This window comes from Pelecanus crispus, chromosome Z (genome assembly GCF_030463565.1).
Source record: "Pelecanus crispus isolate bPelCri1 chromosome Z, bPelCri1.pri, whole genome shotgun sequence".
Classification (NCBI taxonomy): domain Eukaryota; kingdom Metazoa; phylum Chordata; class Aves; order Pelecaniformes; family Pelecanidae; genus Pelecanus; species Pelecanus crispus.
Window position 1 is genome coordinate 37,980,523 of NC_134676.1, and position 20,748 is coordinate 38,001,270.

Sequence of the window (20,748 nt, forward strand, 5' to 3'; positions counted from 1 at the left end):
CACAGCTACAGAACATGTAAGTTATTGATAAAAAGGGGTATTGCCCCTTGCAGTACATGCACTGGAAGATTAGGTAACATACGGCAAATTGACAAGATGCTAAGAAAGAAAATCAAAACCCAAACAATTTAACAGAATGGAGAAAAAGCATATATGTTAATTCATTTACGAAGCAAGTCACTGTGTTGCATTTCTTATTTGAATAAATAACAACATGCTCTTTATTCTCCCACCTCCTTAATTCATTTTGTCAAACTGAAGAACTTATCTTCTGTTTTGGAAAGGTCCATTTGTATTACTCAAAAGGTTAACTGGACTATACCTTTTTAGCACACTCTAGCTTGGGGATTCGGTATGTCCTAGAGACTGATGACACATTGCTGTCTTTGAAACATCTAGTATAGAATTAACCACTGAAATTTAAACAAAATTAAAAATCCTAAAGAACACAACTTCAAGTTCCACTCTACCCAATTATCTTAAAAAGTATTCAAAAATACTTAATAAATCAAATTATTATCATAGTACTTTCTCATATTCTTGACATTTCTGTAGATCACATTTCCATTCATCAGAATCCCCTAAGACTACAACAGACCATTAGAATTCCTTTGGAAAAGGAGGAAAACAATTCTGCCTGTACAAAACCCAGAAAAGCAGTACCTTCATTGGCACCTGTTCTCACAACCATCCTTGTTCTGCATTATTTTCATGTGGTGAACAGTAAGTTCACAACAAAGTAATGTCAAGACCTATTATCACTGGACTATATCATGAGATTGCAAAAATGCCCAGAAGTACTTTTTTTTCCTCAAGTTAATTCCCAGGGAAAGCACCACTGTTTCAAGTACCTTTTAGCAAAATAAGTCTCACCTTTGGCCCATGAGATGATTTCTTCTTCACTTCAGAAAAAGACAGGGAGTTACTGGGGAGGTTGGGGAGATGAAGGCTCTGTCCTGAAGAGAACGATGTGCCATCTGACATTACCATGATCTGTTATAAGAGGGAAAACATGTCAGTCAAACACTACCAACAGAGACAGAGAACCAACAGTTCATTCACCTGCCTAATGAACTAGCAAATCACACTGGTAGGAGAATAAAACTTCTCCAACAAACAGTAGCCATGTTTCTTCTCAACAGCGGATGGGTTAATGAAACCACACTGCCATCCTCTATTTAATGAGCAAATCACATCTTTCAATTTCCATGCAAATATAACGCAAGCCCCTCAGAAAATGGCATTACTTGTTCTATTATGGCTGCTTACACGCTACGGCACCCAAGTCCTTACCACTCTTTCTCTTGTCCTGAGCAATGTCTAGTACACTTGAAAGAAAGTTCATCCCACCTGCAGTAAAAGGTTTTGCAGGCTGCTGACATCTCATAAATATATATGTGCAGCAGTCTTTGCTCTCAACTAGAGTGATGTGAAGGAAGACTGTAATGGGCATAGGTGGCAAGGTTTGGGTGGCAGGGGTGGCCTCTATGAGGAGAGGCTGGGGACTCCCCTGTGCCAGACACAGCTGGATCCAGCTGGCTCCAATGGACCCACCGCAGGACATGTCTGAGCCCCTCAGGCAAGATGGTGGCACCTCACAGAAAACAGATTTAAGAAAGGGGAAAACACTGCACAGGCAGAAGAGGTGAGGGGAAAAAAAAAGAGTGTGAGAAACTGCAGCACAAACACCAAGGTCAAAGAAGGAGAGGAGGAGGTGCTCCAGGCACTGGAAAAGGTATTTCCCTGCAGCCCACAGAGAGGCCCTGTGCTGGACCAGGGGGAAAGTGTGAGGAGGGAGAAGCAGCAGAGAGGAGCTGTTATGGATTGACTGCAAACCCCGTTCTCCATCCCCTTGTGCCGCTCGGGGAAGTGGAGGAGATAGACAAGTCCTGAATGAAGGAATGAAGCGGAGCATTGGAACGTTGTGTCAGGGGGTGGTGGTGTCTTCTTTTTTGTTTTTTTTTCTTTCTCATTACCCAAATCTATTTTAATTTGCAACAAATTAAATTAATTTTCCTCAAGTCAAGTCTGTTTTGCCTGTGACATTAACTAGTAAGCAACCTCCCTGTCTTTATCTTGACCCATGAGCTTTCTCATCCTATATTCTCTCCCTGCCCTGTTGAGGAGGCAGACTGAGCGACCAAGTGGCTTTCAGCCCTTAGCCAAGGCTAACCCACCACAAAGATACACTGTAAAAACAGCCTGAGGTTTTAATGCAAAAGCAGTACAGCTCTAACTTCAACTTCTACTTCAAGCTTCTTTTTTATCGGGAGTACAGTAAACTGCATGGCTGGTGAGCAAGCAGCGTTTTTGCTGTAACAAGGGTCTAGCTGTTCTTCTTGGTTTTAAAGACTCCTAAGTACAAACAGATCATTTCCAGAGACCACAGATAAATCAGCTGTCACAGAGCAGCTACCACACAGGTAAAGATTCATGCCTTCCATCTGAGACAAACTCAGCTAGCTCCTGTCTTCTGCTCCGGTGCTGCTGTGTCTGGATTTTACTGCTTCCTAGCAGAGCTACTCATTTACCTATTGTTTCAAAATCCTAAATGCCAGAGACAGCTTACCTGCTGTCTGACAAGCCCTTCAAAGCTGGAGAGAAGTTGCAGAGCTCTGCACCTGCAAAGAAACATCTGTTTCCACAGGTTGCCATGCACGAAGTCACACTTGGTTTTGTGGATGCCCTGTGTGGTCACCCTTGCCTCTTCACATGACCAAAACATCCTCTGATACTGGGGATGGGGAGAGACTGCCCCATCACATGCCTCATCCACATTATGCTAAAGGAGGAATGGGAGTGCAGAATTGGGACATCTAGGATGTAGATAGGTATACTCCACACTTCACCCCTCCAAGTCAAGACGGTATTTACTGCCTACAGCTTCTTCAAGACAGGTGTCCTGGTTTCGGCTGGGATAGAGTTAATTTTCTTCCTAGCAGCAGGCATAGTGCTGCGTTTTGGATTTAGTAGGAGAAGAATGTTGATAACATGCTGATGTTTTTAGTTGTTGCTGAGTACTGCTTATGCTAGTCAAGGACTTTTTCAGCTTCCCATGCTCTGCCAGGTGCACAAGAAACTGGGAGGGGGCACAGCCAGAAGAGTTGATCCAAACTGACCAAAGGGCTATTCCATACCATATGATGTCATGCTCAGTATATAAACTGGGGGGGGGGGGGGGGGGTGGCCAGGGAGCAGCAATCGCTGCTCGGGAACTGTCTGGGTATCAGTCGGCGGGTGGTGAGCAATTGCATTGTGCATCACTTGCTTCGTGTATCATTATTATTATTATTATACTGTTACTATTAGCATTACTATTTTACTTTATTTCAATTATTAAACTGTTCTTATCTCACCCCAGGAGTGTTTCTCACTCTTACTCCTCCGATTCTCTCCCCCATCCCATCGGGGCAGGGAGAGTGAGCGAGCGGCTGCGTGGTGCTTAGTTGCTGGCTGGGGCTAAACCACGACAGTCCTTTTTGGCGCCCAACGTGGGGCTCGAAGGGTTTGAGATAACAACAGATTAACCAGAGTGTATTAAGGAGTCTGTTAACAGTTGCCGGTCACAATATTAGTTCATCTGGTCTGCACCATGTTCTTTTTTTTTGCAGCACGCGTTAAAGCTTGTTGTCAGTTTGTGTAGTGTGCTATGCCCTGCAGTGATTCATGATCTTTTGCTTGGGAGGCTCCTTATCAAAACACTGACCTTGAGCATTCTTTGGTATTTGGGTTTCATACAGAAGTCACTACTGTACTTCGGGTACTACCTCATAGAGAGAGTTATCAATTATACTTCTTACTCTGAGAGGCTTGTTGTGGAGGAAATACAGAATGGCACCTTTGCTGCTTTCTTCTATGATGTTTCCTCCTTCATTACAACAACTTTCCAGTATCTTGAACACCCCTGGGCAGTTAAGATACTTCTATTGATACTTCTTGGGAATGTTGTTTCCGTTTTGATAAAGGTCAGTAAGCAGTTTAAATATATCATCCAGAGATCTACCCCAAGGCTGGATAGTTATGAGTGGCAGGGTGTGTGGGATCGTATGCGCAAGTACCTAGGGCAGTGGGGACCTCCAGTGTTTTGGAACTTCACCCCTGAACAAGTGCAGAATCCTGAAGAATTAGTAAAGTATTTGGAAGAAGTATGTTGTCACCCTGGTAACTCCAGAGAGACACAAATCATTGCAACATGCTGGGGACTGGCCCATGCCTATCGAGCCGTGGTCAACACTAATCAGTACCCTCAAAAGAAAGAGAAGGTCTCTGGATCTGATGACAAAACAACAAGCACTGTGGCTACTCAAACCCCCACTACAGGCCCTGCGGCTACTCCAACCCCCACTACAGGCCTTGCAGCTACTCAAACCCCTGCCCCAGGCACTGTGGCTACTCCAGCCACAGCCATGAGCACTGCGGCTACTCAAACCACAGCCATGGGCTCTGTGGCTACTCAAACCCCAGTGACAGACACTGCGGCTAAACCAGAGAACCAACCTGCGCTGGTATCAGTTGCCCCTATACAGAAGGAAAAATACACGAGGAAATCAGTTCGTTTAGTAAGGGATGAAGATGAACCAGGGCCATCACGAGAACCAAAGGAGGAAGAACCCATAAATGAGATGGTGACCACCTGATCCCTATCCCTGAGTGAGCTGCGAGATATGCGAAAAGATTTCGGTCGTCATCCAGGCGAGCACATCATCACCTGGCTGCTCCGATGCTGGGATAACGGGGCCAGTAGCCTGGATTTAGAGGGTAGGGAAGCCAAGCAGCTGGGATCCCTTTCCAGGGAAGGGGGCATTGACAAAGCAATTGGAAAAGGGGCAAAACCGCTCAGCCTCTGGAGGCGACTTCTGTCAAGCGTGAAGGAAAGGTATCCCTTCAAGGAGGATGTTTTATACCGCCCAAGCAAATGGACCACCGTAGAGAAAGGTATCCAGTACCTGAGGGAATTAGGCGTGCTGGAGGTGATTTACAGTGACCTGAATGATGAGCAGTTAACCAAAGACCCAGATGAAGTCAGGTGCACACAATCCATGTGGCAGAAGGTGGTACGGAGCGCACCAGCATCGTATTCCAACTCGTTGGCAATACTAGCCTGGAAAGACGACGAGGCACCAACGGTGGATGAAGTGGCTAGACAACTCCGGGACTACGAAGAAAAGCTCTCTTCCTCCCTACGGGCCTGTGTCTCGGCTGTGGAAAAACTGTGCCAAGAGTTCCAACAACTCAGAGAGGATCTGTCCTACTCCCCACCTGCACGGACCAGTGTCTCAGCCATTAGGAGTCAACGTCCCTATGCTCAAGAGAGAGGATATAGAGGATACACACCACGGGGCACCCTGTGGTTTTACCTGCGTGATTATGGAGAGGACATGAGAAAGTGGGATGGAAAACCCACCTCAACCTTAGAGGCACGGGTGCGTGAGTTGCAAGGAAAAACTATTAGAAAAGGCGGTTCTCCCAGGAAAATTGCAGCTCCAGTTTCCAGTGAGCAGTTCCCGAGACAGAGTAAGAGGGCTAATTTTACTTCCGACCTTGATCAGGGGACTTTTGATTCACATTTACAGGAAGTGAACAGCGAATACTGTGACCAGTGTTAGAGGGGCCCTGCCTCCAGCCAGGTGGAGGAAAGGGACAACCGGGTTTACTGGACTGTGTGGATTCGATGGCCTGGAACGTCAGACCCACAGGAGTATAAGGCTCTAGTGGACACTGGTGCACAGTGCACGCTAATGCCATCAAACTATAGAGGGGCAGAACCCATTTGTATTTCTGGAGTGACAGGGGGATCCCAACAGCTAACTGTACTGGAAGCTGAAGTGAGCCTAACTGGGAATGAGTGGCAAAAGCACCCCATTGTGACTGGCCCAGACGCTCCGTGCATCCTTGGCATAGACTACCTCAGGAGAGGGTATTTCAAGGACCCAAAAGGGTACCGGTGGGCTTTTGGTATAGCTGCTTTGGAGACAGAGGAAATTAAACAGTTGTCCACCTTGCCCGGTCTCTCAGAGGACCCTTCGATTGTAGGGTTGCTGAAGGTTGAGGAACAACAGGTGCCGATCGCTACCACAACTGTGCACAGGCGGCAATATCGCACCAACCGAGACTCCCTGATTCCCATCCATAACCTGATTCGTCAACTGGAGAGCCAGGGAGTGATCAACAAGACTCGCTCACCCTTTAACAGTCCCATATGGCCAGTGCGAAAGTCTAATGGGGAGTGGAGACTAACAGTGGACTATCGTGGCCTGAACGAAGTTACACCGCCGCTGAGTGCTGCCGTGCCAGACATGCTAGAACTTCAATATGAACTGGAGTCAAAGGCAGCTAAGTAGTATGCCACAATTGATATTGCTAATGCATTTTTCTCCATCCCTTTGGCAGCAGAGTGCAGACCCCAGTTTGCTTTTACCTGGAGGGGTGTTCAGTACACCTGGAACCGACTGCCCCAGGGGTGGAAGCACAGCCCTGCCATTTGCCATGGACTGATCCAGACAGCACTGGAACAGGGTGAAGCTCCAGAACATCTGCAGTACATTGATGACATCATTGTGTGGGGCAACACAGCAGAAGAAGTTTTTGAGAAGGGAAAGAAAATAGTCCAAATCCTTCTGAAGGCTGGTTTTGCCATGAAACAGAGTAAGGTCAAGGGACCTGCACAGGAGATCCAGTTTTTAGGAATAAAATGGCAAGATGGACGTCGTCAGATCCCAATGGATGTGATCAACAAAATAACAGCTATGTCCCCACCAACTGGCAAAAAGGAAACACAAGCTTTCTTAGGCGTTGTGGGTTTTTGGAGAATGCATATTCCAAATTACAGCCAGATCGTAAGCCCTCTCTATCAAGTGACCCAGAAGAAGAACGAATTCAAATGGGGCCCTGAGCAACAACAAGCCTTTGAACAAATTAAACGTGAGATAGTTCATGCAGTAGCCCTTGGGCCAGTCCGGGCAGGGCAGGATATTAAAAATGTGCTCTACACTGCAGCCAGGGAGAATGGCCCTACCTGGAGCCTCTGGCAGAAAGCACCAGGGGAGACTCGAGGTCGACCCCTAGGGTTTTGGAGTCGGGGATACAGAGGATCCGAAGCCCGCTATACTCCAACTGAGAAGGAGATACTGGCAGCATATGAAGGGGTTCGAGCTGCTTCAGAAGTGGTTGGTACTGAAGCACAGCTCCTGCTGGCACCCCGACTGCCGGTGTTGGGCTGGATGTTCAAAGGGAGGGTCCCCTCTACACATCATGCAACTGATGCTACATGGAGTAAGTGGGTTGCATTGATCACACAACGGGCTCGAATAGGAAACCCCAGTCGCCCAGGAATCTTGGAAGTGATCATGGACTGGCCAGAAGGAAAAAACCTTAGAATATCACCAGAGGAGGAGGTGACACGTGCTGAAGAGGCCCCACTGTATAATAAATTGCCAGAAAATGAAAAGCAATATGCCCTGTTCACTGATGGGTCCTGTCGTCTTGTGGGAAAGCATCGGAGGTGGAAAGCTGCTGTATGGAGTCCTATACGACAAGTCGCAGAAACTGCTGAAGGAGAAGGGGAGTCGAGTCAGTTTGCAGAGGTGAAAGCCATCCAGCTGGCTTTAGATATTGCTGAAAGAGAAAAGTGGCCAGTCCTTTATCTCTATACTGACTCATGGATGGTGGCAAATGCCCTGTGGGGGTGGCTGCAGCAATGGAAGCAGAGCAACTGGCAGCGCAGAGGCAAACCAATCTGGGCTGCCGCATTGTGGCAAGATATTGCTGCCCGGGTAGAGAACCTGGTTGTAAAAGTTCGTCATGTAGATGCTCATGTACCTAAGAGTCGGGCCACTGAAGAACATCAAAACAACCAGCAAGTAGATCAGGCTGCTAAGATTGAAGTGGCTCAGGTGGATTTGGACTGGCAACATAAGGGTGAATTATTTATAGCTCGGTGGGCCCATGACGCCTCAGGCCATCAAGGAAGGGATGCAACGTATAAATGGGCTCGTGATCGAGGGGTGGACTTAACTATGGACAGTATTGCACAGGTTATTCATGAGTGGGAAACATGCGCTGCAATCAAGCAAGCCAAGCAGTTCAAGCCCCTTGGGTATAGTGAACGATGGCTGAAATATAAATATGGGGAGGCCTGGCAGATTGATTACATCACGCTCCCACAGACCCGCCAAGGCAAGTGCTATGTGCTCACCATGGTGGAAGCAACCACTGGATGGTTGGAAACATATCCCGTGCCCCATGCCACCGCCCGGAACACCATCCTGGGCCTTGAAAAGCAAGTCCTGTGGCGACATGGCACCCCAGAAAGAATTGAGTCAGACAACGGGACTCATTTCCGAAACAACCTCATAGACGCCTGGGCCAAAGAGCACGGCACTGAGTGGGTGTATCACATCCCTTACCATGCACCAGCCTCCGGGAAAATTGAGCGATACAATGGATTGTTAAAGACTACCCTGAGAGCAATGGGTGGTGGAACGTTTAAACATTGGGATACGCATTTAGCAAAAGCCACCTGGTTAGTCAACACCAGGGGATCTGCCAATCGAGCTGGCCCTGCCCAATCAAAACTTTTACGTACTGTAGAAGGAGATAAAGTTCCTGTAGTGCACATGAAAAATATGCTGGGGAAGACAGTCTGGGTGACTTCCACCTCTGGCAAAGGCAAACCCATTCGTGGGATTGCTTTTGCTCAAGGACCTGTGTGCATTTGGTGGGTGATGCGAAAGGATGGGGAAGCCCAATGTGTACCTCAAGGGAATTTGATTTTGGGTGAAAATAGCCAATGAACTGAATTGTATAATATTAATTGCTTTATAATACTGTATGTTATCTCTTAACTATATGTTATCTCTTAACTGCATGTTAATATAATAATATAGTAGGTTAATATTAAGTATATAATACTATATATTATGATTGCTATATGCCACATCAATGGTATTGCAGTAAGAATTGCCCAGCTTAATGCAAATGAACTTTGATGAAACCATGTTGGAATGAGAACTGACTTCAGCATGCAACAGTCCAACACTGCACACCACCTCTCCTGCTCTGAAAGACTGTGATGACAGATGGAACCCAAAGTCATGGGCTAAATGAACTCAATGGACATTTTAGAGGGATGGGCCATAGACGAAGGGAATGATATCTGTGTGTATATCAAGATAGGGAAAGCGGTGGTGATTAATTAGAACACATTGGAAAGGGGAGGGCCTGTGCATGACGTAGATGGTATAGAATAAGGGGTGGATACTGTCCTGGTTTCGGCTGGGATAGAGTTAATTTTCTTCCTAGCAGCAGGCATAGCGCTGTGTTTTGGATTTAGTAGGAGAAGAATGTTGATAACATGCTGATGTTTTTAGTTGTTGCTGAGTACTGCTTATGCTAGTCAAGGACTTTTTCAGCTTCCCATGCTCTGCCAGGTGCACAAGAAACTGGGAGGGGGCACAGCCAGAAGAGTTGATCCAAACTGACCAAAGGGCTATTCCATACCATATGATGTCATGCTCAGTATATAAACTGGGGGGGGGGGGGGTGGCCAGGGAGCAGCAATCGCTGCTCGGGAACTGTCTGGGTATCAGTCGGCGGGTGGTGAGCAATTGCATTGTGCATCACTTGCTTCGTGTATCATTATTATTATTATTATACTGTTACTATTAGCATTACTATTTTACTTTATTTCAATTATTAAACTGTTCTTATCTCACCCCAGGAGTGTTTCTCACTCTTACTCCTCCGATTCTCTCCCCCATCCCATCGGGGCAGGGAGAGTGAGCGAGCGGCTGCGTGGTGCTTAGTTGCTGGCTGGGGCTAAACCACGACAACAGGATTTCAATTTTTTAAAAATTTTTATTTAAACACCACTCTAAATGGATCTTGTTCCAGACAACTTTGTTAAAAGATCATGTGGTAGCCTGGAGAGTATTAAGGGATATGTCTAGGTAATAAAGATTACTTTTGTCAGCCTGCAAGTTGAGCATTACCTTTCAACACTGCTGCTAGAATCCAAAGATGGAGGAAGAAGGCAATCAAGTTGTTCTCCTTCCTTGACCATAGGTTCATGTATTAAAAAAAAAAAAAATCTTTAATAAAAGTTATTTATGTATTCAAACATTTTGTGAAGTAAGATTCCACACAGGGCATGTAACATATTTTCTCCCCAATTCCTCATTTCTATTTCTCAGACACCTAAACCACAGCCTGCCAGGGGCCAGAACTCTCAAAAGGCAGCTGGGCAAAAGCAATGGCATCCTTCTTGTCATCATGGTAATGTCAATAGCAATTAGCTATTCTGAATCACAGTAAATCATTTCACTTAGCCTGACAAATACTTTTTAACCTCAGCTTGCCAAGGCTTTTGGTTGAATTCAGCCCAGCTGAATGCAAGAGAAGGCACAAGCTAACAAAGAATGATCAGCAACAAGGACAAGGAAAATCTGCAGCCACATCTGTATACCATAAACTTGTGTAACAGATAGAGAAAATGAATGTCTCGTATCATTATTCCCTCTCACAGACTAAGTCAAATAGGTGGTTAAATAAGATTGTTCTCCTTTAAATTAAATTCAATGCAATGTTTTAAACCCACAAACTTCACAGAAAATACCAATTGCCTTAAAATCAAATAATCTTACAGAAAAAGTGGGCATACAGTTACCCATTAATTATAGAGTTTAAGCAGGTATTTTATTAACACAAAGTAGTTTTGTTCATACACTCATATGACGGAAAAATGCATATCCATGTGCAAGAGAAATATAGTCAGGGTTTGCCCTACCTTGAAATTAAAAATGAAGAAATAAAAAATTCTGCCAAGGATTCTTTCTCCTAGGATTGGAAGCTGCCATTTTCTCCCTGAAGCATAAAAGTCTGACTCACTAAAATAAACTGAGGTTCAACCACTGCATATATTTTCTTTTTAAAATTCAGAAACATTCCAGTTTAGAAATATTTATATTATATATATTATTTATTTATCATTATACACAGACATTCTTAGACAGCTGACATTTTTAAAAAGTCTATGGACTTCTGAGATATCTCAGTTTCTGGGCAAGTATTTGGACCATTAACAGTCTCAGTATCACAGACTGTGTGCTTAGAAACAGGATCACTGTCTATAGAATGGTCTACAGGGCCAGGATAAACAGCATCAGTACCATCTGAGGTCTGGCAGATTTGGCAATTCTAGTTCTGCACAGAGAGAAAATAAATCCCATACAGTTTTTAGAAGACAAAATCTGGGCATTCCAAATTGTGAGCCCTAAAAATTTCAGTGTATTGAATCCTGCAGCCTGTTATTTTGTTATAAAGCTTATGAAAAATGGCAATTGTAGATTCAAAATTTTAATGTGATTTACACTGTATGCAGTAAGACAGAACTTCAGTTCAGACTACAGACTTTACCATCTGTAAAGATGACAAAAGACCAAGAAAACCTCATATAAAATTAACTTTTTGGCCCCTATAATAAATATCACATCTGTCTTCCAAATCAATCTCTGTCAGAAAAAGGATATGGTCCTCATTAAAGTCCCCTATATCAGGAAAAAAGAATCATTTGCCTTCTCCTCCCTCTCAAAGAATAATGTTAATATTAACATTAAGTACTTCTCTAGAAACTCTTCCAAAATCTTTTTTTGCCAAGATTATCTATGTAGAAAGCCCTTACATTACAAAAACTTTTTAGAATTGAGATGCATTTCCCTTTTGGCTAAATTTAGGAAAGAGACATCTATACATCCAGTTTAAGAACTACACTGAAAGAGCTCAGCTGACAGAATTATATCAACTTCTGCCCTTTGTCCTCCCATTAGTCAAGCACAGAAACACAGGCTGGCAGATGGACTTCAGCCAGCTTCCAGAGCAAGTCCCTGCTTTTACATAGCCACTATCACACTGGCAGCAAATACTGCTTATGTGTGTGTGTGCACGTATATGTATATAGCTATATTAAGTCAAGGTTACACAAAAGAAGCAAAAGGTGGGAATGAGCATATCACACAGCAAGCCACTTTCTGCAGGAAGAATGCAAGCTCATCAAAAGCACAGCAAGATTTCTCCAGTACAGCCATGCTGTATGTACTCTTTTTTACTCGTTTCCTCCTTTCTGCACTGTAAGATTCCTGCTAGCTTACAGTTGCAAAGAAGAGTACACCCCAATAGGTTGAAGACACTGCTGCAGCCCATTCTTAAGCCAGGCACCCAAGACCACCTGTGGTTGGTACTTGTCTGCTCCCACAATTAATTGCTTCAGTGACAAAACCCAGGAACATTATTAATTCACCTCCTCAGCCCCTTCCACAAGTCAACAGCTCAGTGGGATCAGACCAGCTGGTGGAATAAGACACCAGTGCTGGTGTTAATGAAGCAAGGTGAGACAACAGCTGGGCTTTAAACAAGCCAGTTTAAACAGCCATGTAATAACACTCTGAATTTACCACTACGTAAAGCATGAAGTTCTAGTTATAATTTTGCTATTCCCCCAAAGATTTAGCTTGACTATATTTAAGCAGAGCAGAGGTTCAGCTAATCTCACAGCCTGTCTTTGATGTGGTCAGTGCTGACAGTAATAGGCCATGTAGAAGTAGGGAGTTAGAGGTGCTTATTCACAAATGCTAAAAGGTTTTAAAAAACAGTTGGGTGGAGTACCTAGTTCTGGATAAGCATTAAAAACATGGCCAAGAGAAAACAGTTAGTTTCACAGTTTGACACCAGGACACAAATGATATGGGAATTAAAGAATAGGCTGTACTAAAAAATATATCAAAGGAGGCAATTGTCCCACTCTGCACTGCACTGGTGCAGCCCCACCTCCAGTACTGTGTGCAGTTTTGGGCCCCTGAATATATGAAGGACATCAAACTATTAGAGTGTGTGCAGAGGAGGGTGACCAAGATGGTGAAAGGCCTCAAGGGCAAGACTTATGAGGAGCGGCCAAGGTCACTTGGTTTGTTCAGCTTGGAGAAGAGAAGGCTGAGGGGTGACCCCATCACAGTCTACAACTTCCTTGGGGGTGACAGCAGAGGGGGAGGTGCTGACCTCCTCTCTCTGGTGACCAGTGATAGGACATGAGGAAACAGAATGAAGCTGTGTCATGGGAAGATCAGATTGGACATTGGGAAAAACTTCTTCACTGAGAGTGGTTGGTCACTGGAACAGGCTCCCCAGGGAATTGTTCACAGCACCAAGCCTATGTGAGTTCAAGGAGCATCTGGATGACGCTCTTAGTCATATGGTTTAGTTTTAGGTAGTCTTGTGAGGAGCAGGGAGTTGCACTCAGTGATCCTTATGGGTCCCTTACAGCTTGAGACATTCTGTGTTTCTATGTATCCATGTTGGGTTTTTTTGATTTAACATTCAATTTTTTTTTTTTTTTTTAAAAAGTGTATTTTAACGCTTACCTGTTGGTGGGAACGTCGTAAGTCTGATGAACAGAAATTCTTTGCACCCGTAGGAAGCAGCTAATACTAGATGATGTGAATGACAAGAAGAAATGCTTCTAAAAACAGGCTGTAAAAGAAAGTCTAAACGGGAAAAAGAGGTCTTTTGTCATGTAATCATGACAAAGAACTTGGCTTATGTACTCAATGTTCTTTTAGCCTCTGTTTTCACTAGTTAGATCTCGTTTCCTTGTTTCTGTGGTGGTGAGTCAGTGCCCACAAGAGAGGAGGATTGAGTTAGGGTGCACTTCATCCACAGGGACACTCAGGTTCATGAGACCAGACTGGATGCAAGCAGGGGTGCTGAAGGAGCTGGTCAGTACCATTGCAAGGCAGCTCTCTATCACCTTCAAAAGGTTGTGGTGATCAGGGAAGGTTCCTGATGACTAGAGAAAGGCAAACATCACACTCATCTTCAAGAAGGAAGATCCAGGGAACAAGAATCCTATCAGTCTCACTTCAGTCCCTGGGAAAAAGATGGAGAAAATCCCCCTGGAAGCCACTTCCAGCCACTGGAGAGACAAGAACGTGACTGAGAGCAGTCAGCATAGGTTTACTAAGAACAATCCTGCCCAGCTTACAGCCAGACCTATGAGATATGGACTGGATAAATAGATGACGAGATGGGTGGAGAACTACCTGGACTACTGGATTCAAATGGCTCTCTTCAGCTGTGTGAGGTCCAGCTAGAGGCCAGTGACTACTAAGTCAACACTTAGTCCAAAACTGTTTAATGTCTTGATTCATGATTCAGTGGGATCGAGTGAACTCTCAGCAAGTTCAGAGATGATAAACAGATAACTATTTTTCAGAGATACCCTGTGGTGTCCAGGAGAAGCTCCACCATACAAACATGACTGTTGGGTTAGAAGATGTTCCAGGAAGAGAAGAAAAAAGGTTAGACGAGCTGTTCCATAAGGCATACAGAAACTCAGTCAGCAGGTGAGGTGAACTCCCAAGAAAGCCAGCCTACAATAGAATCATAGAATCATAGAATCGTTTAGGTTGGAAAAGACCGTCAAGATCATCCAGTCCAACCATGAACCTACACTACCAAGTCCACACTAAACCAATCAAGGGTAGACTAGACTAAACCATGGCCCAAAGTGCCACATCTACCCGTTTTTTGAACACCTCCAGGGATGGTGACTCCACCACCTCTCTGGGCAGCCTGTTCCAATTCTTGACCACCCTTTCCATAAAGAAATTTTTCCTCATTTCCAACCTAAACCTCCCCTGGCGCAGCTTGAGCCCAATCTAGCAAAGATGGAGAGATGATGCCGACATGGTAGAGGATGCTAGTCAAGACAAAGAGAAGAAAGACCAGCCGCAGCACTGATTAATGTAATAACTGCTTGATGTGACCACACAAAACCAGAAGAAAATGAAGATGCCCACTGATATTTTTCCCTGTCCTGCTCCACAGCCCATCTGTTCCAGTGACAACAAAGACTGCAGTTAATGGACAGTTTGGGGAGGAGATTTATTTTAATAATGCACGTCAGAGATGGAAGGAGCCACACTCCATCTCACTTTCTCTGTGAAAGGAAAACTGGAGCATCAGTGTGGCAGCTACTTGACAGACAACATTAAACTTGGACAAGAGAAAATTACCTCTCTTAATTTTGCTTTCTTCTGGTTTACACTGTAACTGGGAGGTTTCCTACACCACCACCACTAAGCCATTCCATACAAGTTTTAGCTCAACATAAGGAAGAGATGATAACACCAAATATGGTTTAACAAGATCTCAATCTAGTAACGTATCTAAGAAAAATTTATGAAAACCATGCCAGACTAAATCGTACTGGAGCATACGAATATCACACGAATATCATGTTGGTGTTATCTACTACAGTAAACAACTCCTACCACAGAGCAAAGGAACAAGTGTACATAAGCTATCTTTTACTTTCATTGCTGTTATGGACAGATGTATAAGACAGCTTCCCCCCTGCACCCGCTTTGCGAGCCTGCTGCTGTTGAGCTTGTATTTAAAACCTTTGTCTACCAGTTGCTTTAAATAAAAGACAGCTTCCTGAGCAAGGGCAAAGGAAAACTTACTTTCCCCCAAAAGACAGTGGGTAGAGGAAATCCATTGGTATTCACATTATTGGGTAGGAATGATCCTACCTGCTTGATCAACCTGAAGTGACCAGTCTCCCTAATACCTGAGCTGCAAGCACCTTCTAAAGGCATTCCAATTTGCTATTCAAGACAACTGAGTGCTATGGAATGAAAAACTGCCACGTATTTAATTCATGTAGTTCTATGCACTGCTGAACAAAGGGAACAACAACTATGCACGACCAATTATCTTAATATAATTGGGAACCCTTTTGCACTATTCTTTTTCCAGCAATTTGGGAAAAATTATGAAATTGTAATACCTGTACATAAACCTACTAACAACTGATTCAGAAGTCTCCTTATAAGAAATTGACCTGACAAAGACAACACTTATCTACCAACACATGTTTGGCAGCTTGGAGTATCCAACAAGGTACCCAGTAAGAACCACCCACTGTCAAAACACAAAACTTTGCTTTTCAGATCCCAGTACAGAAAGCATGAGGAACAGCCTCAAAATGCTCCACAAAGCTGGTCTTCTCTTGTTGCCAATTTCTACAAACGTACATTGTGCCTCCCTGATGTGTAGGATTCATACATCTACCACCCCACATAGATACTTACGTAGTTAGAAACTGCACAAGCTGTCACAGTTGGTCCAGATGAACACAATCTCCTTACTAAGGCACATTAGAGCTTCTTCAGGGGAATGAACCACTACCAAAAAGCTGTTGTCTGTCTCCAACTTTTTCATTTTTCTCAATGAAAAGAGGCCATCAACAAAGCTGGAATAATCTTGCCTCAAACAGATCCACAACAAGCTACCTGTTGTAGCTTCATTTACTGAGCTGGTAATCTAAGAGCACCTTCATACAGCAGCCTCAGAACAGGCTGGTGAACTTTCCCACAATGTACTGCAGAAAAATTCAAATAGTACTTTCAGTAAGAACTACGAGATATCTGTTATAGAATTCCAGGAAAAATGAACCATTACTGCAACCTGCAGTTTCTGCGGCCCTGCAGATGAATTACACTCATCGTGCATCAGCAGCAGACAGACAGACTTCTTTGTGTGGTCCTAGGCTCCCACACCCCACGTTGTTTTACAGGGAAGAACAAGTTCATTCACCACTGAAAGCACTAAGAGTAACAATAAAAATCCAGTTGCCCTGAACAGCTATTATTCCTATTTAAACCAAAAAACTCACAAGGGAATAGAAAACCTTTTAGAATTCTTTTAAGTTACTTGCTTGAAAGTAAAGTAATACATAGGTTAAGAAAATTCAATTACTTAATTATGAAAAGCACAAGATTAAAGATAATCCTTTCCCCAGAGCAACATTATAGCTAAGGTTGGCTCTGTGTAGAAGCCAATTCCAACAGGCACAGAGGAATTGCAAGGAAAAAGGGAGGATAGGGAAAAGAGGGAAATGCTCATTATTTCATCTTCGTTACATGGATTAGGAACGTAGGTTTTGGAACAGGCATTATGCAGGCATCTCAAGTGACTGAAAAGACATTTCTCAACTGGTAAACAGCAAAACCACAAAGATTCGAACAATACTCAAACAACAGAATGCAGTCGGTTTTGGCAAAACCTGAATTTTTACCTTGATACTGTTTTCTAAAAATTGTACCCCTCTCAGAATGATTCTTTCTCTCTTTTGACTCATTAAAAGATCAGCTGTCTTCAAGGAAAGAGTTGCCTTACTACAGAAGCAGAGCTGCTTGTATTTCCAAATTAATTTTATAGAAAGCAGATTAAAATGACACCTCTGTTGCTAAAAAGAATCACTACTACTCTAAAAGTGACCTCATCCTCTAAATCCAAAACCTCAAACTGTATCATTAATAGCCATGTGTATTTGTACTAATGTTATGAATTTTACTATCTTTGCCCGTAGTGGTAACTGCCTTGCTTAAAAGGATATCTATAAGACTTCTCCTCTGATGAAAGAAAATTCACCTATTAAATGTTGTTGGTGTACTCCTGGATTAAACAACTAATTTTGTCTCCTTCCAAAAAGGTGGGAGTATTATACAACACAAACAGTTTTATTTATATATCTGCAGCTGTGGGAAAGAGGGCTGTATTAAATTGCTGTGTTAACATGGACTGAAAATATTTTCACTACTCTTTCCTGCAAGAATCAAAATTAAGTTATTCATAATATCATATTCAAACAAGTGATGCCTGAGCAAGTCTTATGTTTCCAGCGGCAAAAATTCAATTGAACTGTTAGGTAGCTATCATTCAGTGTCTTCAAAATTAAGTTATTTCTACAGGCTCAATAAGCAGATTAGGTGTAATTTTCAATTTTTTCTTGAAATTGAAAAACATGCAAGCCAAAAAAGCAATAGAACCAGCACTACTGACAACACAAAATACATCAATGGAGTCAGATCCTGTTTATTTGATGGTTTTAGTGGGATTCAACATCCAAAATCTACTTCAAATTTGAAGATTATTTTTTAATTGCTGTAATTTCCCAGTCAGTGTCATCCCTCTTCCCACATCCATATGCAGGAATCATTATGCTGCCTCTTTTCCCTCAGGCTCTTTCATATTTAGAGGCTTAAACTAATCACAAAAAGTAACTGACGAATCTAGGAAGGAATGACCATGTAAGGATCAATGCTTACTGGTGTTTACTTGATGAAAACTTCAATCCTACTGTACCTACTCATGCATAATTTTGTGCTGTGTCTAAAGGATGAGCCCTGTAGGAGACTACATGTACATAGTTCTGTCACTACCAGTAGCTCGGTGATTTGCTTTGTAAGAAATGGATTAACTAAAAATCATAATTTGTAGACAGAGTGTGTTTGGGGATTTCAAGCAACAGGTCGGATAATGGTATACACTGCTAATTCATGAGTCATATTTGTATACATGTTAGCTTCACATCATTAGGTACTACACTGACTAAATGGTGCAAAAAATTCTCAGTGGCATCATTTCCACAGCAAGCTTTCCTAAAAGAAATGTCATTTAGAATATATATATGCAAAGAAATGTAACATAAACAATTGGTTTGATTAAATTTTCCCAGCATACTCTTGAAAATATTTCATCTGTAAACATTTCTTTTTACATTTATGAGAACAAGGTCAACTGAAAGTAGGTAAACGGTAGAGATGGACTTGAGCATAATTAAATCTTTTCAGTGGTGGGGGGAAGTTCAGTGTAGAAAATATGTTTCTGAAGGTGGAAAACTCTGACAAAGAACTTTGCAAATTAGATATGGCCTTTGTAAGACAGAATCAAAGGCTCCTATTTACCTTCCTGACTACAGAAATGCAATCTCTGCAGCCAAATCAAATCCTTCTTCTTGTAAGGGCTGAAAAAGTAATTCTGCAATTGGAAGAGAAATCGGCAAGTTGGTGACCTCCTACTAATGATGACTGCACATTTATGCTTCAATTCTGGTGATATCAAATAAAATGCTAAGATAGGAATATTCCACAGTGTTAATCTACACGATTGGAACCACCCTAAAGGTCCTGTTTGCCTTAACTAAAGCGGCTACAGCAGCACTGCAAAGCTGTGCTACAGTTGTGTTCTCACTTGTTTAATTACTTGGGATAGCCAAATGTTACTCTTACTCTCTCCCAGTGAACTATCTATCCCAGATAACCAGTCAGACCTTTGGGCACATGAAGGATGGGATGCATGGGGAAGGATAACCATAAGAATTCATTGCCAGACTACCAGCACTTCATTTTAAAACAACAACAACAACAAAAAGGTTCTTAGCCTGAAAGACAAAAGAACACTGGCCGTAGCAAGTAACCCTGACTAGTTCACATTTGGGATGCCACAAGATGTATGTGTGAGGGGAAAAAGGCAGTTCTGAGCATCCAAGCAATAATTCAAGGAATCTGCGGCAAGAGACAAACACATAGACAAGTCTATACTGAATATGGCACCTTGCAGGTGCCAGGTGAGCCTCCACTCTTCCCTTCAGAAGGACATGCTACTTGTAATATACATAAGTTTATGCAAATAAGAAATAAAGAATCATGGTTAGTAGTTTACGGTAGTGGAACAACACATCCCATGACTCTTGCTTGGAGAAAAACTAATACAGAGATCTGGGTTTCAAGGTGCACAGAAATCAAGTAAGGGATTTACACCATTATTTAAAAGTATGTAAGCAAAAGATCGCCATCTTAGAGTGCTTTTCTTAAAGCTATCACTCAGTGTTTTACATTAATATGGTATCTCCTTCGTTTTGAAGGACATGAACTTCATTTTGCCTGACTTGTTGCCTGTCAAGGAAATTCAGTGACCTTACTTTTACTTTTTCCTGAAGACAGCCATAAACTAGAAGTATTAATTGTTTTGACTTATAAGTAAGTGCAAAACCCATCTCGTACTTTATTACCCTGTAAATGCTTTTCTCAGCCTAAAGCATGGAAGTTACTGAGTTAATGTTTCATTAATTCATTCAGTTGTCTATTCTATTTACACTTGGAAGTGAGAGCCAGCTTTCTAGGGCTTCTACAACAGTCAAAGAAAAGCCTGTGTACAGCATTTTATAAAAGTGTAATGGGCCTTTCTGTGCTGGGAGATATAAGTCCTTCACAGAGACTTTTAGTAACAAGACAGACAGAATGCTATTGCATCATCTCTGCCAAGTTGATCAGACAGAGTCCTAGGTCAGAAAGCCTATAGAGGGAAGCACAAAACACTGATAGCTTCAAAAAAAGGGGACTCACTTCTTGGAAGGAAATTGGGAAAATGGAGAAGAAAAAATAAAATAAAAAAAAAGGCAAGCAGTTTGTAGCTTCCAGAAGACAAAAGGCAATGACGCAAAGCATTTTAGGAATGACCACGCTGATACATTCAGGGAAAGAATTTGATCAAAACACCCCACATTTCATTGTTTACAATTAGGCAACATTTCTGCTTTTGTTAATTCAAGAAACCTAAAATTAGAAGGCACAGAAAACGAGCAATAAAAGGGAAGATTCCTATTTTTACCTTTTTAACCACCCCCACCACCCACCAAACTTCCTGCTGGCACCATTTAGATATATTACACTTGCGGGTAAAACTTGTCCATTGACAACTGACCTGATATGATTAATATTAAAGCAGTGGCTCATGAAGTTTTCCAGAATACAATCTTGATGTTTTATTTGCAAACACACTAAAGAGCCAACACATTGTCCAGACATGGATACCCTCTTGCACCTAATAAATGCAAACACAAAACACAGCTCA

At 42.8% G+C, this 20,748-nt stretch overlaps 1 protein-coding gene across 1 annotated transcript in view; it reads right to left on the reverse strand.

The window, feature by feature from the left end:
• MLLT3 (MLLT3 super elongation complex subunit) overlaps positions 1 to 20,748 on the reverse strand; it is a 155,131-nt gene that overhangs the window by 53,683 nt on the left and 80,700 nt on the right. Inside the window, exons 5-6 of the mRNA XM_075726610.1 lie at positions 7,384 to 7,474; positions 5,112 to 5,139 (exon numbers count right to left, since the gene is read on the reverse strand). Coding sequence (XP_075582725.1) covers positions 5,112 to 5,139; positions 7,384 to 7,474 — 119 coding nt within the window. The remainder of the gene's footprint in view (positions 1 to 5,111; positions 5,140 to 7,383; positions 7,475 to 20,748) is intronic.